The 16,079-nt window shown below is 42.6% G+C and overlaps 2 protein-coding genes across 2 annotated transcripts; one reads left to right on the forward strand and one right to left on the reverse strand.

Moving 5' to 3' along the window:
* Window positions 1–5,758: 5,758 nt before the first annotated feature.
* On the reverse strand, window positions 5,759–15,848 carry ZC2HC1B (zinc finger C2HC-type containing 1B). Its single transcript, XM_077925335.1, has 7 exons — window positions 15,812–15,848; window positions 15,264–15,328; window positions 13,767–13,886; window positions 12,815–12,953; window positions 11,628–11,758; window positions 9,971–10,076; window positions 5,759–8,843 (listed from the first exon to the last, which is right to left on the reverse strand). The coding sequence occupies exons 1-7, from the start codon at window positions 15,846–15,848 to the stop codon at window positions 8,767–8,769; spliced, it is 675 nt and encodes a 224-aa protein (XP_077781461.1). The 3' UTR covers window positions 5,759–8,766.
* On the forward strand, window positions 6,775–8,663 carry SF3B5 (splicing factor 3b subunit 5). The gene has a single exon (XM_028723586.2). The coding sequence runs from the start codon at window positions 6,775–6,777 to the stop codon at window positions 7,033–7,035; it is 261 nt and encodes an 86-aa protein (XP_028579419.1). The 3' UTR covers window positions 7,036–8,663.
* Window positions 15,849–16,079: the final 231 nt, after the last annotated feature.

Genomic DNA, 16,079 nt, shown 5'->3' on the forward strand with positions numbered 1-16,079 from the left:
GCATTTTTCAATTCACTTATGGCTTTGCAGTACAGATGTATGCATACCAACTCAGAAGTAAGTCTCACTGAGTTCAATAGGATTTCTTCCCAGTTAATAGTGCCTCTCTGTTCAGTTTACTGGGCTGTTAAGTGTTAGTTCTTCAGGATTTTAGAAATGTATGGTGAGGTCAGATCATATCAGTGAAGTGAAGGATCATTGATGTGCATGGAATGACAACACAGGAAACTATAATTTGTTAGGCCAATCCATTTTTTCCCTCCATCAAGACATGGTAACTTTTATCATGGACTTCAGGCAGTTTTACTGGACCTAAATTAGTCTTAGGTAGCATGAAGGAATCCTCATTCTTTTACTGCACTTGATAACAATAACAGTGCGGAGCAGATACTATTTATGTTCGCAGAGATGTTGATGAATAGTGGTAGGCCTGTGCTTACACTAGGAATTTGAAAAGACAGTTTTTCTAATCTCAGCTTTACTAGTAGAGGGGTGGTCCACAAGGCTGCCTGATGTCCATTATTAGTGTTACCATGAACCGACAGAGAACAAATATATAGATTCGTTGATCTGCCTAACATGGTAGGTCCCAGTACCTGTGTGCCCTGTCTGATTTTAGCAATGTCAGAGTCATGATTATCCATTGAAGGGGCTGTGGATGCCTGATAGTCTAGACTCCCTCTCCTGCCTTCCTCAATGTCAAGCAGCTGGCTCAAGCATTAACAAGTCTAGCCAAGTGATAGCAAAACAGCCAGATGGCAATTCTATCTATGGCTGGCCTGGAGTGGATCAATTTTAGTATATGTGCTGCCGAAGCGAGCACAGGCCTGGAGTGGATCATACAGAAACCAACTATCTTTCTGTGCTGTGTCCAGAATAACCCAGGAATAATACAGCATACCGCAGGGTAAGTCATGTAAGGTTGTAGCTCAGTGGCAGAGCACATACTTTGCATGGAAAAGGTCAACCCCTGCTTTCTCCAGGTAGGGCTGGGGAAGACTCTTGCCTGAAACCCTGGATAAGTGCTGCCAGTCAGTAGATGATGCTGAACTAGAGGGATGAATGGCATAAGGCATCTCTCTGGTTTCCTAAGGTTTAGCAGCCAAGGCTTGTCCCTTAGTCTCTATAGCCATGTGCTTATTCTGCGTGTGACTCAGGCCAGTTCTTCTGTGGTAGGTGGGGGAAGCTTTTCCAGTATAGGCTTTGTTGTGGTTTATGCACCCTGAATTTCAGTTTTCTCCTTGCTATCCATGTCATATGGTGCTCCTGATTTACTTTGCAGTATATCCATGCACAAGGAGTGTTTTCATATATAAAATTAGTATGTGCCTATTAGCCTCTCCTGAACTAATCGTGTGGCATTTGCATTATAAACATATTTAAGGAAAATCCAATTTAAGCTTCACCTGTGAAAACGCCCTTAGTCCTTTGAAAATCAAGTTGCAAACACACCAGTGTGTAATCTACTTTTTCTTCCTTCCCTCTTATTTAGCAATATTTCCTGTGGAACCTTCAAGTGTACTTACTTCCTCATCCATCAAGTTAATTTCCTAGTGGTTTGTTTTTATTAATCACATCTACTCTCCAGGCAACCCACCTGCAGCTCAACTGCTTGTCTTGAGTTTGAAAACAATTCTATCTTCATTTCAATATTTGAGTGGAATTCCCTAAGCTCGGTAATTACATTTAGGTAACAGATGGAACGACTCTCAGACTGTGCCAGATGAACAGTGCAAACCTATTCATGCCTACTCAGTGATAAAACTCTTTGCATTAAATAGGGCTTACTCCCGGGTAACTGGAAACAGGATTGTAGCAAAATTAATTTTGACAGATGAGCTATTGACAGGGAAAAGGAAATTACTTACCATGACTCACAGATGGTACTCTGAAAACTGTTTGGGATTGGATTCCACCCACACACAGAAAGAAGCAGGACCCACCAACTTTTGACTGAGCTGAAAAGTAAGGTGCCTCTAACCTGCTCCCCAGATAATTTGGACCAGCAGAAGGGCTCCTTGGTGTTTTATCTCCTGTTCTATGTTTTTGTGATTCACATCTAATAAGTGATATAATCTCACATTTAGATTCACATCTAAACACTGATATGATACTTCAACCACTCAGGTCCTGGCACAATACCATCATCCCCAGCTGTTGTGCCAGAGCTATGCTTTCTGCCTTCCTGTACAACATGGACCAAGACCTATAGCTTCCTTTGTCTCTCCAACCAAAGTGACACTTGGAACTGTACTATGATCCACCGCCAGCCTCAGCAGTTTTTTGTCTTTCTGTTTTTGTACTATCTGTCACTCGATGTTTTAAATCCCCTGTCGCTTTTGTCATCCCCCCCTTCCCCCCCCTTTCTTTAAGTACTCGCCCAGGACGATATCTACCTTTATCTCCCCACCCCCATCTTATGTTGTTATTTCTATGTATATCATGCTATGGCCACACGGCTAACACAATAAAATCTATTGATTGATTGACCAAGACCTATAGCTTCCTTTGTCTCTCCAACCAAAGTGACACTTGGAACTGTACTATGTCTATAGTGACCCTCAGATGCTCTGTGTTTTGCATGGGAACCAAAGCACTCTTAGCAGTCTTCACTACAAACTTGTGTGCCCTGAGTCACTCCAGTGTCATTGGCACACCCCAGAGGCTCTGTTCTGTGGAAGGTGAGTGGATCCGTGTGACATCTAGGTATGAACACAGAATGATCCACCCTTTGTTTTGTCAGGTGGGCTACCAATGCCACCAGGATCTTGGTAACTGCTCTAAATGCTGAAGTGAATCTGAATGGTAGGGCTCTGTCTTGGAAGTGCAGTAGCAAAAGCACAGAAACCATTTGTCAGGTAAATGGGCACCATGATGTTGCCCTCTGTTGTGGGTGCTATGAGCCATCTCCATGTTTGCATCAGAACATGCCTCTTCCTCCGGGACTAGGTCACTCAGCTGCTTTAGGTCAAGGATGACCCTGAGCTCCCTGCTATTCTTGGCCAACTAAGAAAGAATTGAAGTAAATCTTTTGGTCCTGTAGAACTGCTTCTATCGCCCTGATTTCTAGCACCTGTTTAATGTTCACCACCATCATGTAATGCTTTGACATCACAACTGCCCTGATCTTGTCCCAATGTTGTTGTGGCATCTGAGGTTGTGTGAACCCATGTGTTCCAGAGGTAGGGCAGTCAATCCCCCACATCTGGCAGTTTTGGACTTTTTAGTTTCCTTGTGGAAATAAGATGAGGAGCTTGAAGAGGATTGGTGGGTTCTGGTGGCTAAAGCGTTGGACTTGAACCACCTCCATTTGCTAGAGCCCTGAAACTGGCACTTGAATTTCTGAGGTCAGAAGGGGGGGGGGGGTGACTTATGAGAGACACTGAGAAATGGAGGATAGGATTGAGTTGTATTCATTGTAGCATGAAGTACCTCCTTGTGAAAGTGGAGCAACTTCCATTTGCACAACAGGACTTTCCCCATTCTCCTCCCTTCTGTGCCCCCAAAATCTGTTTTGGCCTCCCCCCCAACCCTCTGGTGCAGAATTGGGGGTGGCATGGAAGTCCCACTGCACAAGCAAAAGTCATTCCACTCACACAAGTAATTTGCTGAATACCGCCCAATGAGTTTTCAAATAAAAACTTTCGCACAATGTGTACATTGATTTACAAAGGTCACCCAGCCCTCTTTTTTTACTTTACTATCCTTGCACCAGATCTTTATCTTGATGGATAGTATGTAGAAGTTTCCCTCCCAGAGGGCTGTCACTTGCCACTTCAGCCGGAGTCTGGGACTCAGAGGGAAAGGATTGCAACAGCAGATTCTTGAACGTCTGCCATGCTTCTGTACCACAGCTCCAGACCTGCCCATGTCTGGCAGGGGCATTCTGTTCCCAAAAGCTGTGCTAGCTGGCTACTAGGAATTGTACCACAAGAAATATGGAGGGCAGCATGTTAACAGAGGCTGGGCTTTAGTCTGTGGTTTATTTCCAAGAGACAGTAAAATTAATGCCTGTATGAGCCACAGGAAGTATATAACCTTCCATTTTGAATTTTCAACTTGGAATTTGCCAAATATTCAATGTGATAATGATTAATTATAGAAATGGTAAATCAAGATTGCCTACCAATATCAAATAGCAATCTGTGCTCCAGCTGTTCCAGATGAGCCATTCTGGTCAGTCATGTTAGTGATGAAATGACAGGTATCAGCTCAACTATTTGCAAGTGTACACAGACTGTACACTCACTGAATGTTACATGTGAACAATTGTGCAAGTATACAGCTGAATTATTTGTGTGCACTGTTTGTGTGCACAGAATGAACAGTTGTTGAATGTAACATGTGAGCATACATAATGAATTGCCATGAGATGCAGACATATGGAAGTGCTGTGTGAAGATGTCATACACAAGTAAACCTTGCAGTGACTGGTGATATCTCTGTGGCTCCCAAAAGTACTTTTGGGATCGCAGAAATATATGCAGAGATTCTCATTAGACATTATGTGTTTTCTGAGACTGGTTTAAAGAAGGGAAAACACAGTGTTATGTACTGAGTTGAATAGGATCCAAAATGCAGCAGTCTGATTGGTCCTAGAACAGTAGGATTCAGAATGCAGCAGCCTGATTGGTCCTAGAACAATTGGCTCCAGAATGCAGCAGTCTGATTGGTCCACAGGAGCCACCCAATCCAGCTCCAAGTGGAAGTGAATCCACAACCTGATTGGCCTATAGGAGAATCCTGGAATTAGCCATTGTGTAAATAATGTATATAAAGCAGACATTCTGGGGGAACTTCCATTCCTCCTCACCACTATAAGCTGAATAAAGAGCATGAAATCCACTCTCAACTCTGAGTATATTTCACACAGCTTGGTATTTAGTGGGTTAACCTGAAAGCCTGGAACTTTCTGAAACTGCAATCCAACCCATACACACTGTATTAAATCCCATTGAACTTAGTAGGACTTGTTTCTGAGTAGACAGGTGTAAGAGTTGCATTATCACTTATCTTGGAAAGTTTTATTAGCTTAAATAATTTGAAAACATCGCTATGTGAAATGTTCTAAAATACCAGTATAGCAGGGGTGTCTAAACTTGGAAGGCCAGTGGTCACATTTGCAATTTTAAAGAAGTGCCATGGGCACCAGTCACTAAATGTCTGCCATTGGGTGTTTGGAATCACCTAAAATGGCTACTGCATCTGTTTTAAAACTGTTGTCCCCGTATTTTCTTGACTTTGGGTTGATTGGTTTCTGAATCAGGAACATCCTAAAAACTAGAAAACTCATTAAAATATATATTAAAACCCTATAACCCCATTTCCCCTTATTTTATTCCACTTCACCTGGATGAAATAGTTTTTTCTTAAAACAAACCAAAGCTAAGGACTGCTGTGATGTCAGCAAATGTTCAGTCATTATCTGAAGGTGAATTCCCAGTCAACAAAACAATGGAAGGCTTCGGCTGTGTTCATTCCACTGGTCTTTGCAGTCACGCATATTATGTGTGTCTTCACTAGCAAAGGACTCAGTAATGCAATAGACTTCATAATTTGGATAAAATATTCAAGCCATTGCCTTCACATTAACCCCTATTCCTAGAAACGCCCTGTTGCCGTCATGCTGGCTTTTGCAGCATCGATCAAGAATAAAAAAGAGTTGACTTTCCAGAATAGGTTACTACGACATCCAGCGGCCATTCAGATTAACTGCACAGGCAAAACTTCCAATTATTTTTAAACCAATCTCTACACAGTAATTCCAGGAATTTATTTAAGAGTACCGACTGCAAGCAGAATAAACAAGCAAAAGTTATTTTCCTATGGGAGGGATTCGACACAGTCACCTCTCTTTCCTCGGAGGGTCGGTGATCACGGTGGATTTCGACTCTAGGTTCAGAATAGGGGAACTAGGAAAAAAGGTCGTAATATAGATTATGAAAGGGCTCAGCGCTCAAGTCTGTCGGAAAGTTGCGGCACCTCGTTTGTCAGTCTCTGCTCTCTGATATTTTATGGCTTTATTATTTTTATTATTCTGTTGGGAGCCGCCCAGAATGGCTGGAGAAACCCAGCCAGATTGGGGGGGGGGGGATATAAATAAATTATAATTACTACACTTACCTCGGGAGAGGAGGGATTCTGCGCGTGCTCAGAGGCACGCCTTCGCATTATTATTTCGCATGACCCGAGGCTGAACCCCGACTATGCAGTTTGTTAAGCCTGATAAACCTTGTACAAGAGAGATGAAGTTGTGTTTATTTAATGAGCACACACTCTCATTCTTTCTACAGGGCTTGAGGAAGCGCTGCTTTGGAAAAAGCGATTCCCCACGGACCTTCACAGGGGATTTTAACTTCTGCTCTCCATACCGAGAACCACGGAAACAAACAAAGGGGGGGGGACCACTGCGGTGAATGCGAAACGAAAGCATTTGCCTCATTCGTTTAAAAGGCAGGCAGGGAGGACTAACATTGGCTGCGCCGTGAGCAAGGCCCGCCCCACATTCGGCGCGGCGAATTGCGACCATAGAGAGAGAACGTTTACGATGCAAGAGCAATAAGGCCAAGGTTGATCCGGAAAAGGAAGTGCGTGTCTGGTCCCTCCTTTTCCTCCGGCCTCCATTTTGTGAGGTGCTTTTCGGCGGCCTGGCAGAGGCGGGCAATTCGGCCGAGCTGATACGGTTTCGTCCTCTTGCATCGCTTTTGCCGGCTTTGAGACCCCGCCGCCGCCGCCTCGGTTGCCGCCTTCCTCCTGTACCTCCTCGCCGCCGCCATGACGGACCGCTACACGATCCACAGCCAGTTGGAGCACCTGCAGTCCAAGTACATCGGGACGGGCCACGCGGACACCACCAAGTGGGAGTGGCTGGTGAACCAGCACCGGGACTCGTACTGCTCCTACATGGGCCACTTCGACCTGCTCAACTACTTCGCCATCGCCGAGAACGAGAGCAAGGCCCGCGTCCGCTTCAACCTCATGGAGAAGATGCTGCAGCCGTGCGGGCCGCCCGTCGACAAGCCCGACGAAGCCTGAGCCGCCTGGCGCCCCGCACCGCCCGGGAGAGAAGGGGCGGGAAACGGCAGCCGGGGCGAGATCAACTTTGGGAATCGCCGCGACGAGGAGGGCCGACGGGACGCGGCTTCTTCCCTTGCCTGAGGCCGCCTTCTCTGGAACAAACCCTGCCCCTCCTCCCCCTTGTTGCGCTCCCGGGGCCAACTTCCTTTCGAGTCCCAGGCGCCTTCGGAGAGCGCGGCTTGTGAACTTCCCTCAATTCTGCCCGGAACTGTGAGGAGAGACTGAGGCAGGTGGTTCCCCTTGCTCGGAGGCGGCGTGAATTTCTTGGAAGAGGCCTGAAAGCGACGCGTCCCCTCCCCCTCCCCACTCTAGATTTTGTAACTTTTTTTGGAGGAATTTAGGCAACTCTCTAATAAATGCCACACTCCGCCTTCTAATCTGTTTTGTGGTGATTCATTAATTTATACAGGAGACGTCAGTATTTTTGAGCAAGTCCCGTTGAACCCAGTGAGGCCCATTCAAGTCAGTGGGGCTTGCTTGTGAGTAGACCGGCATGGGATTCATCTGTAATGGACTGCGCAGAGGTAGCTACAGGGCAAACAAATACCTGCATTTCAAAATGTTATATGTTAAGTGCGAAATTGCTCTCAAATATTTGTGGACATGTACAGAAGCAATGCCCCCCCCCATACTTTTAGTTGAGGGTTGCTGTTACTCTGTTTCATGCAGTCCTCTCTTTTAATTACCATTAAAATGACTGGAGGCTGCACAACATATGTATTGCATATTTTCCACATCCATCACATAAGGTCACCTAGGTTTGATTAGTCTGTTGATTATTTTTATTTCATTAGTAGCAAAACCCAATGATTACATGTAGCTAACCAATATAATGAGGGGGGAAATACTTAAATAAAATGGAGGGGGATGTAATGGTGAACAAATAGGAAACACTTGGCTTGAACTTAAAATTACAGCATGTGTGTGTGCATATGACTCCATCGTCCATAACCATTTGCTGCAATTGTATATATGCCAGCTGCAAATATTGAGTCAACTCCCAGGAATTTGATCATGTTTCTTTTATTATTGCATAGTTCGTAAAGTCATACAGGTTTCATGAGACACAGGATACATGTTTATCGGTGAACTAGTTTGCTGGACTCCTGGGCTGTAAAAAGTAAGTGCTCTTATTCAGAGGCAAGGGGCAACATGCCACCCTTATTTTTTGCCCTGTACTGGAACCCTAAAAGCAGTAAAACATTAATTTAGGAGGGCTGTGAAATAAAGCAGATCATATACAATGGTATAAGTTTCTCTTTTCTCTGAAGGTGGACTCTGTTAAGACTGTTTCAAGGTACAGATCAAGACCACTTTGAAATAGTTCAGCTAGAAAACCTTGAGAAACTGATCTATTTTTATACCCCTGATACAGATGCTGGTATAGCAATACATGGTTATTTTGTATGATTTTGTTTACTAAAATGGATATTGTAGGCCATATGCTGAAGAAATGAGTTACATAAATGGATACAAATCGCAAAATGTCATGTTTACATTAAGGTATCTGGCACTTGCAGTAAGTTTTGTATTTCCACATTTTACAAGCTTATTTATTCTATATAAAAAGTTCTTTGGAATTGTCATTTTTCCTTGACTGGTCTGTTTCTCAACTGTTTTTCATAGCTTTTAAGAGAATTAAGATTGGATCACTCATGTACAAACCCAGGGATGTAGTTACTTTGTTTCTTACCCAGGCTCCTTCCCAGAGGGAATTCCAGGTGCTTTTTTCTGCAGCGTTCCACCAGAGGTTTCTGCAGCACGCCCTTAAAAATAACAAATTAATTATACCTCTTTAAAATCCTTTGCAAAAATACATTCTGGGCATAGTCCAGAAAAAGTCAAGCACTGATTTCATTTGTAGAATTACAGTGCGTTCCTATACATCAGGGGTGGCCAATTCCCAAGAGACTACTATCTACTTTCAGAATTAAAATCTGGCAGTGATCTACCCCCGTTTTTTGGGAGGGAGGGTTAGGGACTTTTTTGCAGCTCTTCTGTGGGAGGAACAGAAGCAGCCACCAACCTTAGATCGCTGGTTTCTAAACTCCAGCTTCCCTTCTGTAACAATAGAGGCCTGTGCAGGGAGAGGGGCCAGGGCCGGAAGGGGGCCAGCGATCTACCAAAACCTCACAGGGATCGACCAGTAGATCGTGATTGATGTGTTGGACATCCCTGCTATACATGTTTGCTCAGAAGTAAGTTCCACTGAGTTCAGTGGGGCTTGCTCCCAGGTGAGTATAGGATTGAAGCTTTAAGCATTAAACTTTCATTGCATTTTGAAAGTGCTTGACTGTTATTATTTCCAGTCTTAAGATCCCTATGCTAAGGTTTGCTTGGTCAAAGTTTGTGGGCTTTTCCATAACTCAGTTTTAAAATACAAACCAAAGGCAAGAGTATATAGCAGAATAATTTTGAATATTTATTTCACTTCAAACCAAATGCTATATCCCTTCCACTGTTTCTAGAATTATTTCTATCCTACTTAGCCCTTTGAGCCCCAAAATAGGTTCTCTAGATAGTTTACATAAAAAATCCAAAAAGCAAATTATATTGCATATCAATTAATAAATTATTAGTTCAAAAGTAGTCTATAAAACCATCGTAAACTACAGAAAACTCACCTACTAAGCCCTATGATACTGTTAGAGTAGTTCTAATGGTTACAAAATTGGCTTAACCAGAACAGTAAAGGCGTCCATGCAATATGCAACAGCGGCAAAAATGAATCTCTTCTACAGGGTGGTTTTCACGATAGGGCATACTAGCTAATGAATGTGAAATGCAATGAAATGTTTTAACGTTAAAGTTTGGGAGGTGCAGTTGAAAGGAATAATTTCTGTGACCCTCAAATATTTCTGAGCATTAATTCAACGTTATTTTTGCTACTTACCTATTACTACTTGGCTTGGATCAGTGCCTTCCTGTGTCTTGTTCTGAAGCAGTGTTCCCACAGCACTTGTTAGGGTTGGTTCTTTTTTGGGAGTTGCTTGTTTGCCCTGGAAAATACGCAGTAAATATATAAAGAACGTTTTAGCATACATTCATTATGCAGTACAGTTGATTTATCACATTTGTATCCAAAAAGCTTAAGGAGCTTTGGGACTATCATATGTTTATCCTCTCAACAATCCTATGAAGTTTAGGTAAAGAGTGGCTGACTACCCAAATATTCTGCAGTGTGGGGCAGCAGAATTCAAAACAACATTTCTCTGATCCAACACTATCCTACACCACATTAGCCCTTCACTAACTGAAGTTGTGTACAGTGGTACCTCGGGTTACATACACTTGAGGTTACATACGTTTCAGGTTACAGACTCTGCTAACCCAGAAATAGTACCTCGGGTTAAGAACTTTGCTTCAAGGTGAGAACAGAAATAGTGCTCTGGTGGCGTGGCAGCAGCAGGAGGCCCCATTAGCTAAAGTGGTGCTTCAGGTTAAGAACAGTTTCAGGTTAAGAACGGACCTCCAGAACGAATTAAGTACTGTATTAGCTAGAGTACTTAGATTCTCCCCAAAACCTCTCATAATTTTCAACAAGACAAACTGGAGGAGAAAAAACCTTAGAAAAATTGCTTTATGGCAGGTAAAGGACCCCAGGACAGTTAAGTCCAGTCAACGGCGACTATGGGGTGTGACGCTCATCTCGCTTCAGGCCAAGGGAGCTGATGTTTGTCCAGACAGCTTTCCAGGTCATTTGGCCAGCATGACTAAACCACTTCTGGTGCAACGTAACAGTGACGGAAGCCAGAGCGCACAGAAACGCCGTTTACTTTCCTGCCGCAGCGGTACCTATTCATCTACTTGCACTGGTGTGTTTTCAAACTTATTGGAACACAGCAACGGGAGCTCACTGTTGTGGGGATTTGAACCACTGACCTTCCATTTGGCAAGCCCAAGAGGCTCAGTAGTTTAGACCAAAGCGCCACCCACGTCCCCTATAGCAACCCTACAGGGACTAAATAATTTATGCATTTTTTAAAAAAGGTGAAAACCTTCCAGTCTGTTGGTTAAAATATTTCTGCACATTTTCCTATGGTTTTTTGTTGTTTGCAAATTCTGGTTTGACTGGTTTATTCATCCATCAGTCTTTTCTATAGCTCAAAAAAATGTGACATTTGGAAACATTTGGCATTCAGCTTTTAATGGGAGTACTCCAGAACTTTTAAAGTGAAGTGGCAAAAAGTGGCAAAAATTAGTAGAAAATAAATAATTTTGCAATGAACATGTATTCATTGACCATAATATAAATATATGCTTAGGCATGGACCGTGACTCATTACTGCCTACACTGACTAGGGTTTCAGGTAGGTGATATTCCCAGTCCTAGATGTACATGCCAGGGAATGAATTTGGGACCTTCTGCATGCAAAGCAGATACTCCACTACTGAACCGCAACCCTTCTCCAGAATTCATGGGAAAGTGAAAGAATTAATGGAGATACATTTGGCAGAGCTCCTCCTTGTTTTTATTATTCTATATAGCCCCTGGAAGAAGGATAGGATAAAAATGTGACTAATGGCTTGAATACAATAAAATTACTTACAGGGGGTGCTTTGGATCCTTTCTGACCTGGAGCAAATGCACGCCTGGCTGCTTGTTCTTTGCAGAAATTGATGTGCCTTTCTGCTGCAGCCTCATTAAACCTTCTCATGCAGTAAGGACACTGAATATAATCTGAATATAACAAAGGAACGGGGGCTATAAAAGCAATTTATATAGTACCTGGGAGACAACATCACTGTTATAAAATATATAAATAATGTGAATATGCCACAATGAGCCAGTTTCCCTTTGTCATCTGAATCCAGGTTCATGGCTTAACTCTCCTGGACAAACCACAGGACAGCTTGGTTACAGCTTGTGGTTAGGCTGGAGAAAGCTAAAATAAGCCCAGGCTGGGACAACATGCTGCGCCAAACTGTGGTTTAGCTCAGCATTGCACAGTAGCAAAACAACTGGGGGGGGGGGAGCAAAGCAGACACAATCTCCTCTCCAGTAGCCTGCACATTCATGCTAAGCCATGCTTTGAATTAGAATGATGTGTGAATCAGGCTTATGCTTGTTATCTTGCAGATGAAGAAATTAGGTTGAGAGACTTCCCACTGAAACAGTAGCTGAGTTGAAAATTACTCCCTTGAGTGGAAGTCCAGTACTATCCACTAGCTCTGTTTTTGTTAATAATAATAATAATAATAATTTATTATTTATACCCCGCCCATCTGGCTGGGCTTCCCCAGCCACTCTGGGCGGCTTCCAAAAGAATATTAAAATACTCTGATACATCAAACATTAAAAGCTTCCCTAAACAGGGCTGCCTTCAGATGTCTTCTAAAAGTCTGGTAGTTGTTGTTCTCTTTGACATCTGGTGGGAGGGCGTTCCACAGGGAGGGCGTCACTACCGAGAAGGCCCTCTGCCTGGTTCCCTGTAACTTGGCTTCTCGCAGTGAGGGAACCGCCAGAAGGCCCTCGGTGCTGGACCTCAGTGTCCGGGTACAATGATGGGGGTGGAGACGCTCCTTCAGGTATACTGTTAATTGTTCAAATGATTCTGAGTTAGACCCAGACTGCCCATGGGCAGAATTGTATCCTTGGGATGTTCCCACAGGTGAAGGCAGTGAATATCTCTTCCTCTCTGCAGGAGATTTCTCTGAATCTTTGGCCCCTATGTGAGCCTGGACCCAACCCTCTATTTTTAAACAAGGATGAACAGCTTCAATGCAAGTAAATAACCTGGATTAATGGTTGGAGGCGGTGGTGGAGGCAGAGGGCGGCCTTCTTTCATAGCTATAGTGGCAAGTTTGGCTGATCGGATTGTATTAATGAAGTCCTCATGTTGTTGTCTCCAATTAGATTTTCTCTCTGGTTGGCTCTGAAAAGGAAATACTTGAATCACATTTTTCAGTCAGAGGATGCATTAATAGATACATAGTTCTAAACTGTTTTTGAAAAGAGAATTTCAAGAGATGTTAAATGCATTATAATGATGAAACAATAACAAGCAATAATAAAGTTTAATTATCTATTAAACACAGGTAATACAGTTCCTTGGTTTTCTTGTGCCAGGTTCAGAAAGGGGGAGATAACTATGACAGTGTCACCTCTAACAAATGAGTGGGTAGGAAGGATGGGTTTTGGGGTAGGAGCGTGGTGGATTTAGGTGGGAGCCAAAGCCTGGGCTTGGTGGAAGATTTGAAGAGGGAGGGTATGGCAGCCTGTGCATAGATGGAAAGAGATTAGAGAGCCTGGTGGGTAAGGGCAAGTAGATGAATTTCTTAATCTTGAGTTGAAGAATCATGGAATCACAATGCTCACCTCTTATTTGAGGCAAGCATAATGTATCCTTAGGCTCTTTATTTCTGAACCAGGAAATAGCAATTAAACTAGATGTTAATATGAGCCCCAAATGGATGGTTCCAAAAGCACAGTTTCATAGTGAATGAAGAGGTCTTGGAGGGCTTGTAAAGAGGAAGAAGAAATATGCACTTACTTCCTAGTAGGCAATGTAAGGGAAACAGAGTCAGAGGGATCTATGACTCAGTGCTACAGTAACTTTTACAGGACATTTCAACCCTATGTATTAGCACAGTCCTTATGTCTGGCAAATAAGTCACCCTCAACTCTGTTGGGAAACATCCCTGAACTGATATATTTGGGTTGAGTTGCATGCCTAATTCAAAAATACCTTCGGGGGTGGCTTCCTCTTTACTGTTGGAATGTCAGTTCCCTGCAGTCGCTGTTTCAAGGAATTAAATGGCTTGCGCTTTTTGTTGAAGACTTTTCTGCATATTGGTTCATGTCGTGCCTAAGATGGAGAGAGAGAGAAAGGTCTGCCAAATAAGGGTTGATCAAAATTATGTTATACTGAGCTCTAAATGGAGGGCTCCAGAAATGAAAAATGAAAGGTATTATTATGTCAAGCCTTCTTGATTTAGTGTGCCCAAGCTTTTGGGAGTCAGCAAGGGAGATGATGCCTAACTTGTATGTATATCTAATTACCTGTGTCTGAATTCTATCCTGGACATGGAGTAAATGTGGGTACCTAATTTGACTAATCTGGGATCCTTCTGGTTTTCTCAAGTTAAATATTAATAAGGTAGGTGTGTGTGTCTTCCCTAGCAGAGGTATAATTATTTGGCTGTAGTGCCAACCAAGTCGAGTGGCTTGTTCACCTTTGATTGGCTCAGGCTGTTGCACCTGTAAAGATATAATCTTGTAAACAAAGTGGGATTTTAAAACCTTTTTTTAAAAGAAGCAGCATCGGTTTTTCTTGTTTGGTTTTTATGCTGGGTCCAATGTAATGCCTTTGTAAAGGCTGCGTGGCTTGGCAAAAGTCTAGTTTGAGGATAATGTATAAACCACCCTGGACACTTTAAAATGGCCTGAACAAGGGACTTTTAAAACTTGTAACTCTGAATTCCCCTTGCTAATTGCATGTTAGCTAAGTGGTGAAGGAAGGCATATGAACACCTAAGTACCCAGGAGGCCCAGGTTCAAATCCCTACTCAGTCATGAAGTTCACAGTGTCTCCTCAGTCTAACCTACTTCAGAAGGTGGTTGTGAGGACAGAATGGAGTGGGGAGACACAGGAAAGATGATACATAAATGTAAATTAAAAAATAAGTAAATGGGGGGGGGGACCCCAGCTCTTGTGTTTACTGATATTCATGTGGTGGCAGCTGCTAAGAGTGGCAATTAAAGGTAGTTTAAATGGGAAGTGAAAATGTAGCATGGTCATCCAATATTCAAAAGGATTCCTGAGTACATGAACTTGAATTGGTCCAAACTGCCCAGAGCTAAGGGACTGAGAAACACATTAACATATGTAAAAATGTTGTGAAGGAAACATTGGGAATTGTTTCTAAGATACGTGAGGTATGCGTAGAGCTTCAATTTATTACTGATTTTTCTTCTCTTTGCATTGAATAAAAGGCAGGGATGAGGGATATTTACTGTAAACACTAACAAGTACTTCCAAGTACTTGCCTGTTGCTATTTCTGCTTTGAATTCCTTAAAAGTTGCAGTCTATGAAAGCTTCTGCTGTAAGGTTAACTTCAGCTGTGAACCAGCCTACTGAATTCATTCATTAACAGAGTCATTTTCCATTCTTGCTTGGTCAATTATCTTAAGGTTGCTTTTATGTCACTAAATATATTCAGTGGTTAATTGTCTTGTTTTTACCAGTGCATCCTGTGTAAAATGTCTTCCACAGATTTCACAAGAAAGCAAATTCTGGCTGCTAGCATCTGTGTGAAATGGAAGAATACAAGTTATTACTTACTTATCCAGGGTTTTCTAACATCCAAGAAATCCACACAATCTCATTTTTTCTCTTCCAATTGTGCTTCCCCTCTTCTCGTGATATTAATCCAACTAATATTGTTTTTAATGTATATGCTGCTACATGCCAATAAACAGCCCTTTATTAAGTTAGAAAAAGAATTAGACAGAAAGTCTGCATATGAAAAAAGGTGCTTCCAGAAGGATGTTACAAGGTTAATACTTTGAGTGATGTATTAGTTATCATACTCACTGCATGAATGAGGGTAGCTTCCATGACTGTGGCCTGTTCAACATGTTTGACATATTTCTATGAATACCTTCTGCAAATATCAGCCAGTACGGACAAACATTTACTTAAATGTAATGAAGAGCAGAGAGCCTGTGCAAAAGCATTCACTGATAAAAGTTACTTGCAGCTCAAAGTAAAGATTGAGAATATTACATACCTACAGCTCCTGTTTTATTCCCAGGAATCACACTCATCTCATAGTGCAGTGATATCAAATTCTGCCTTTAATACTTTTCAGGGAGACAGGAGCACCAGGTAGTTTACTCTTGCTTATCTAGCTCCTTGTAAAAGCCCAAGTTAAACGTCATTGGCTGACAGTTAAAACAATTATGACACATGCAACCCCTCCATCATGCAATGATGCACATGAAAAAAGAAGTTAAGCTACTCTGAATACATTTGTTTCCTCTACAAGACAGTTATCA

The sequence above is a fragment of the Podarcis muralis genome, chromosome 3 (assembly GCF_964188315.1).
Source record: "Podarcis muralis chromosome 3, rPodMur119.hap1.1, whole genome shotgun sequence".
In the NCBI taxonomy this organism is placed as follows: Eukaryota; Metazoa; Chordata; class Lepidosauria; order Squamata; family Lacertidae; genus Podarcis; species Podarcis muralis.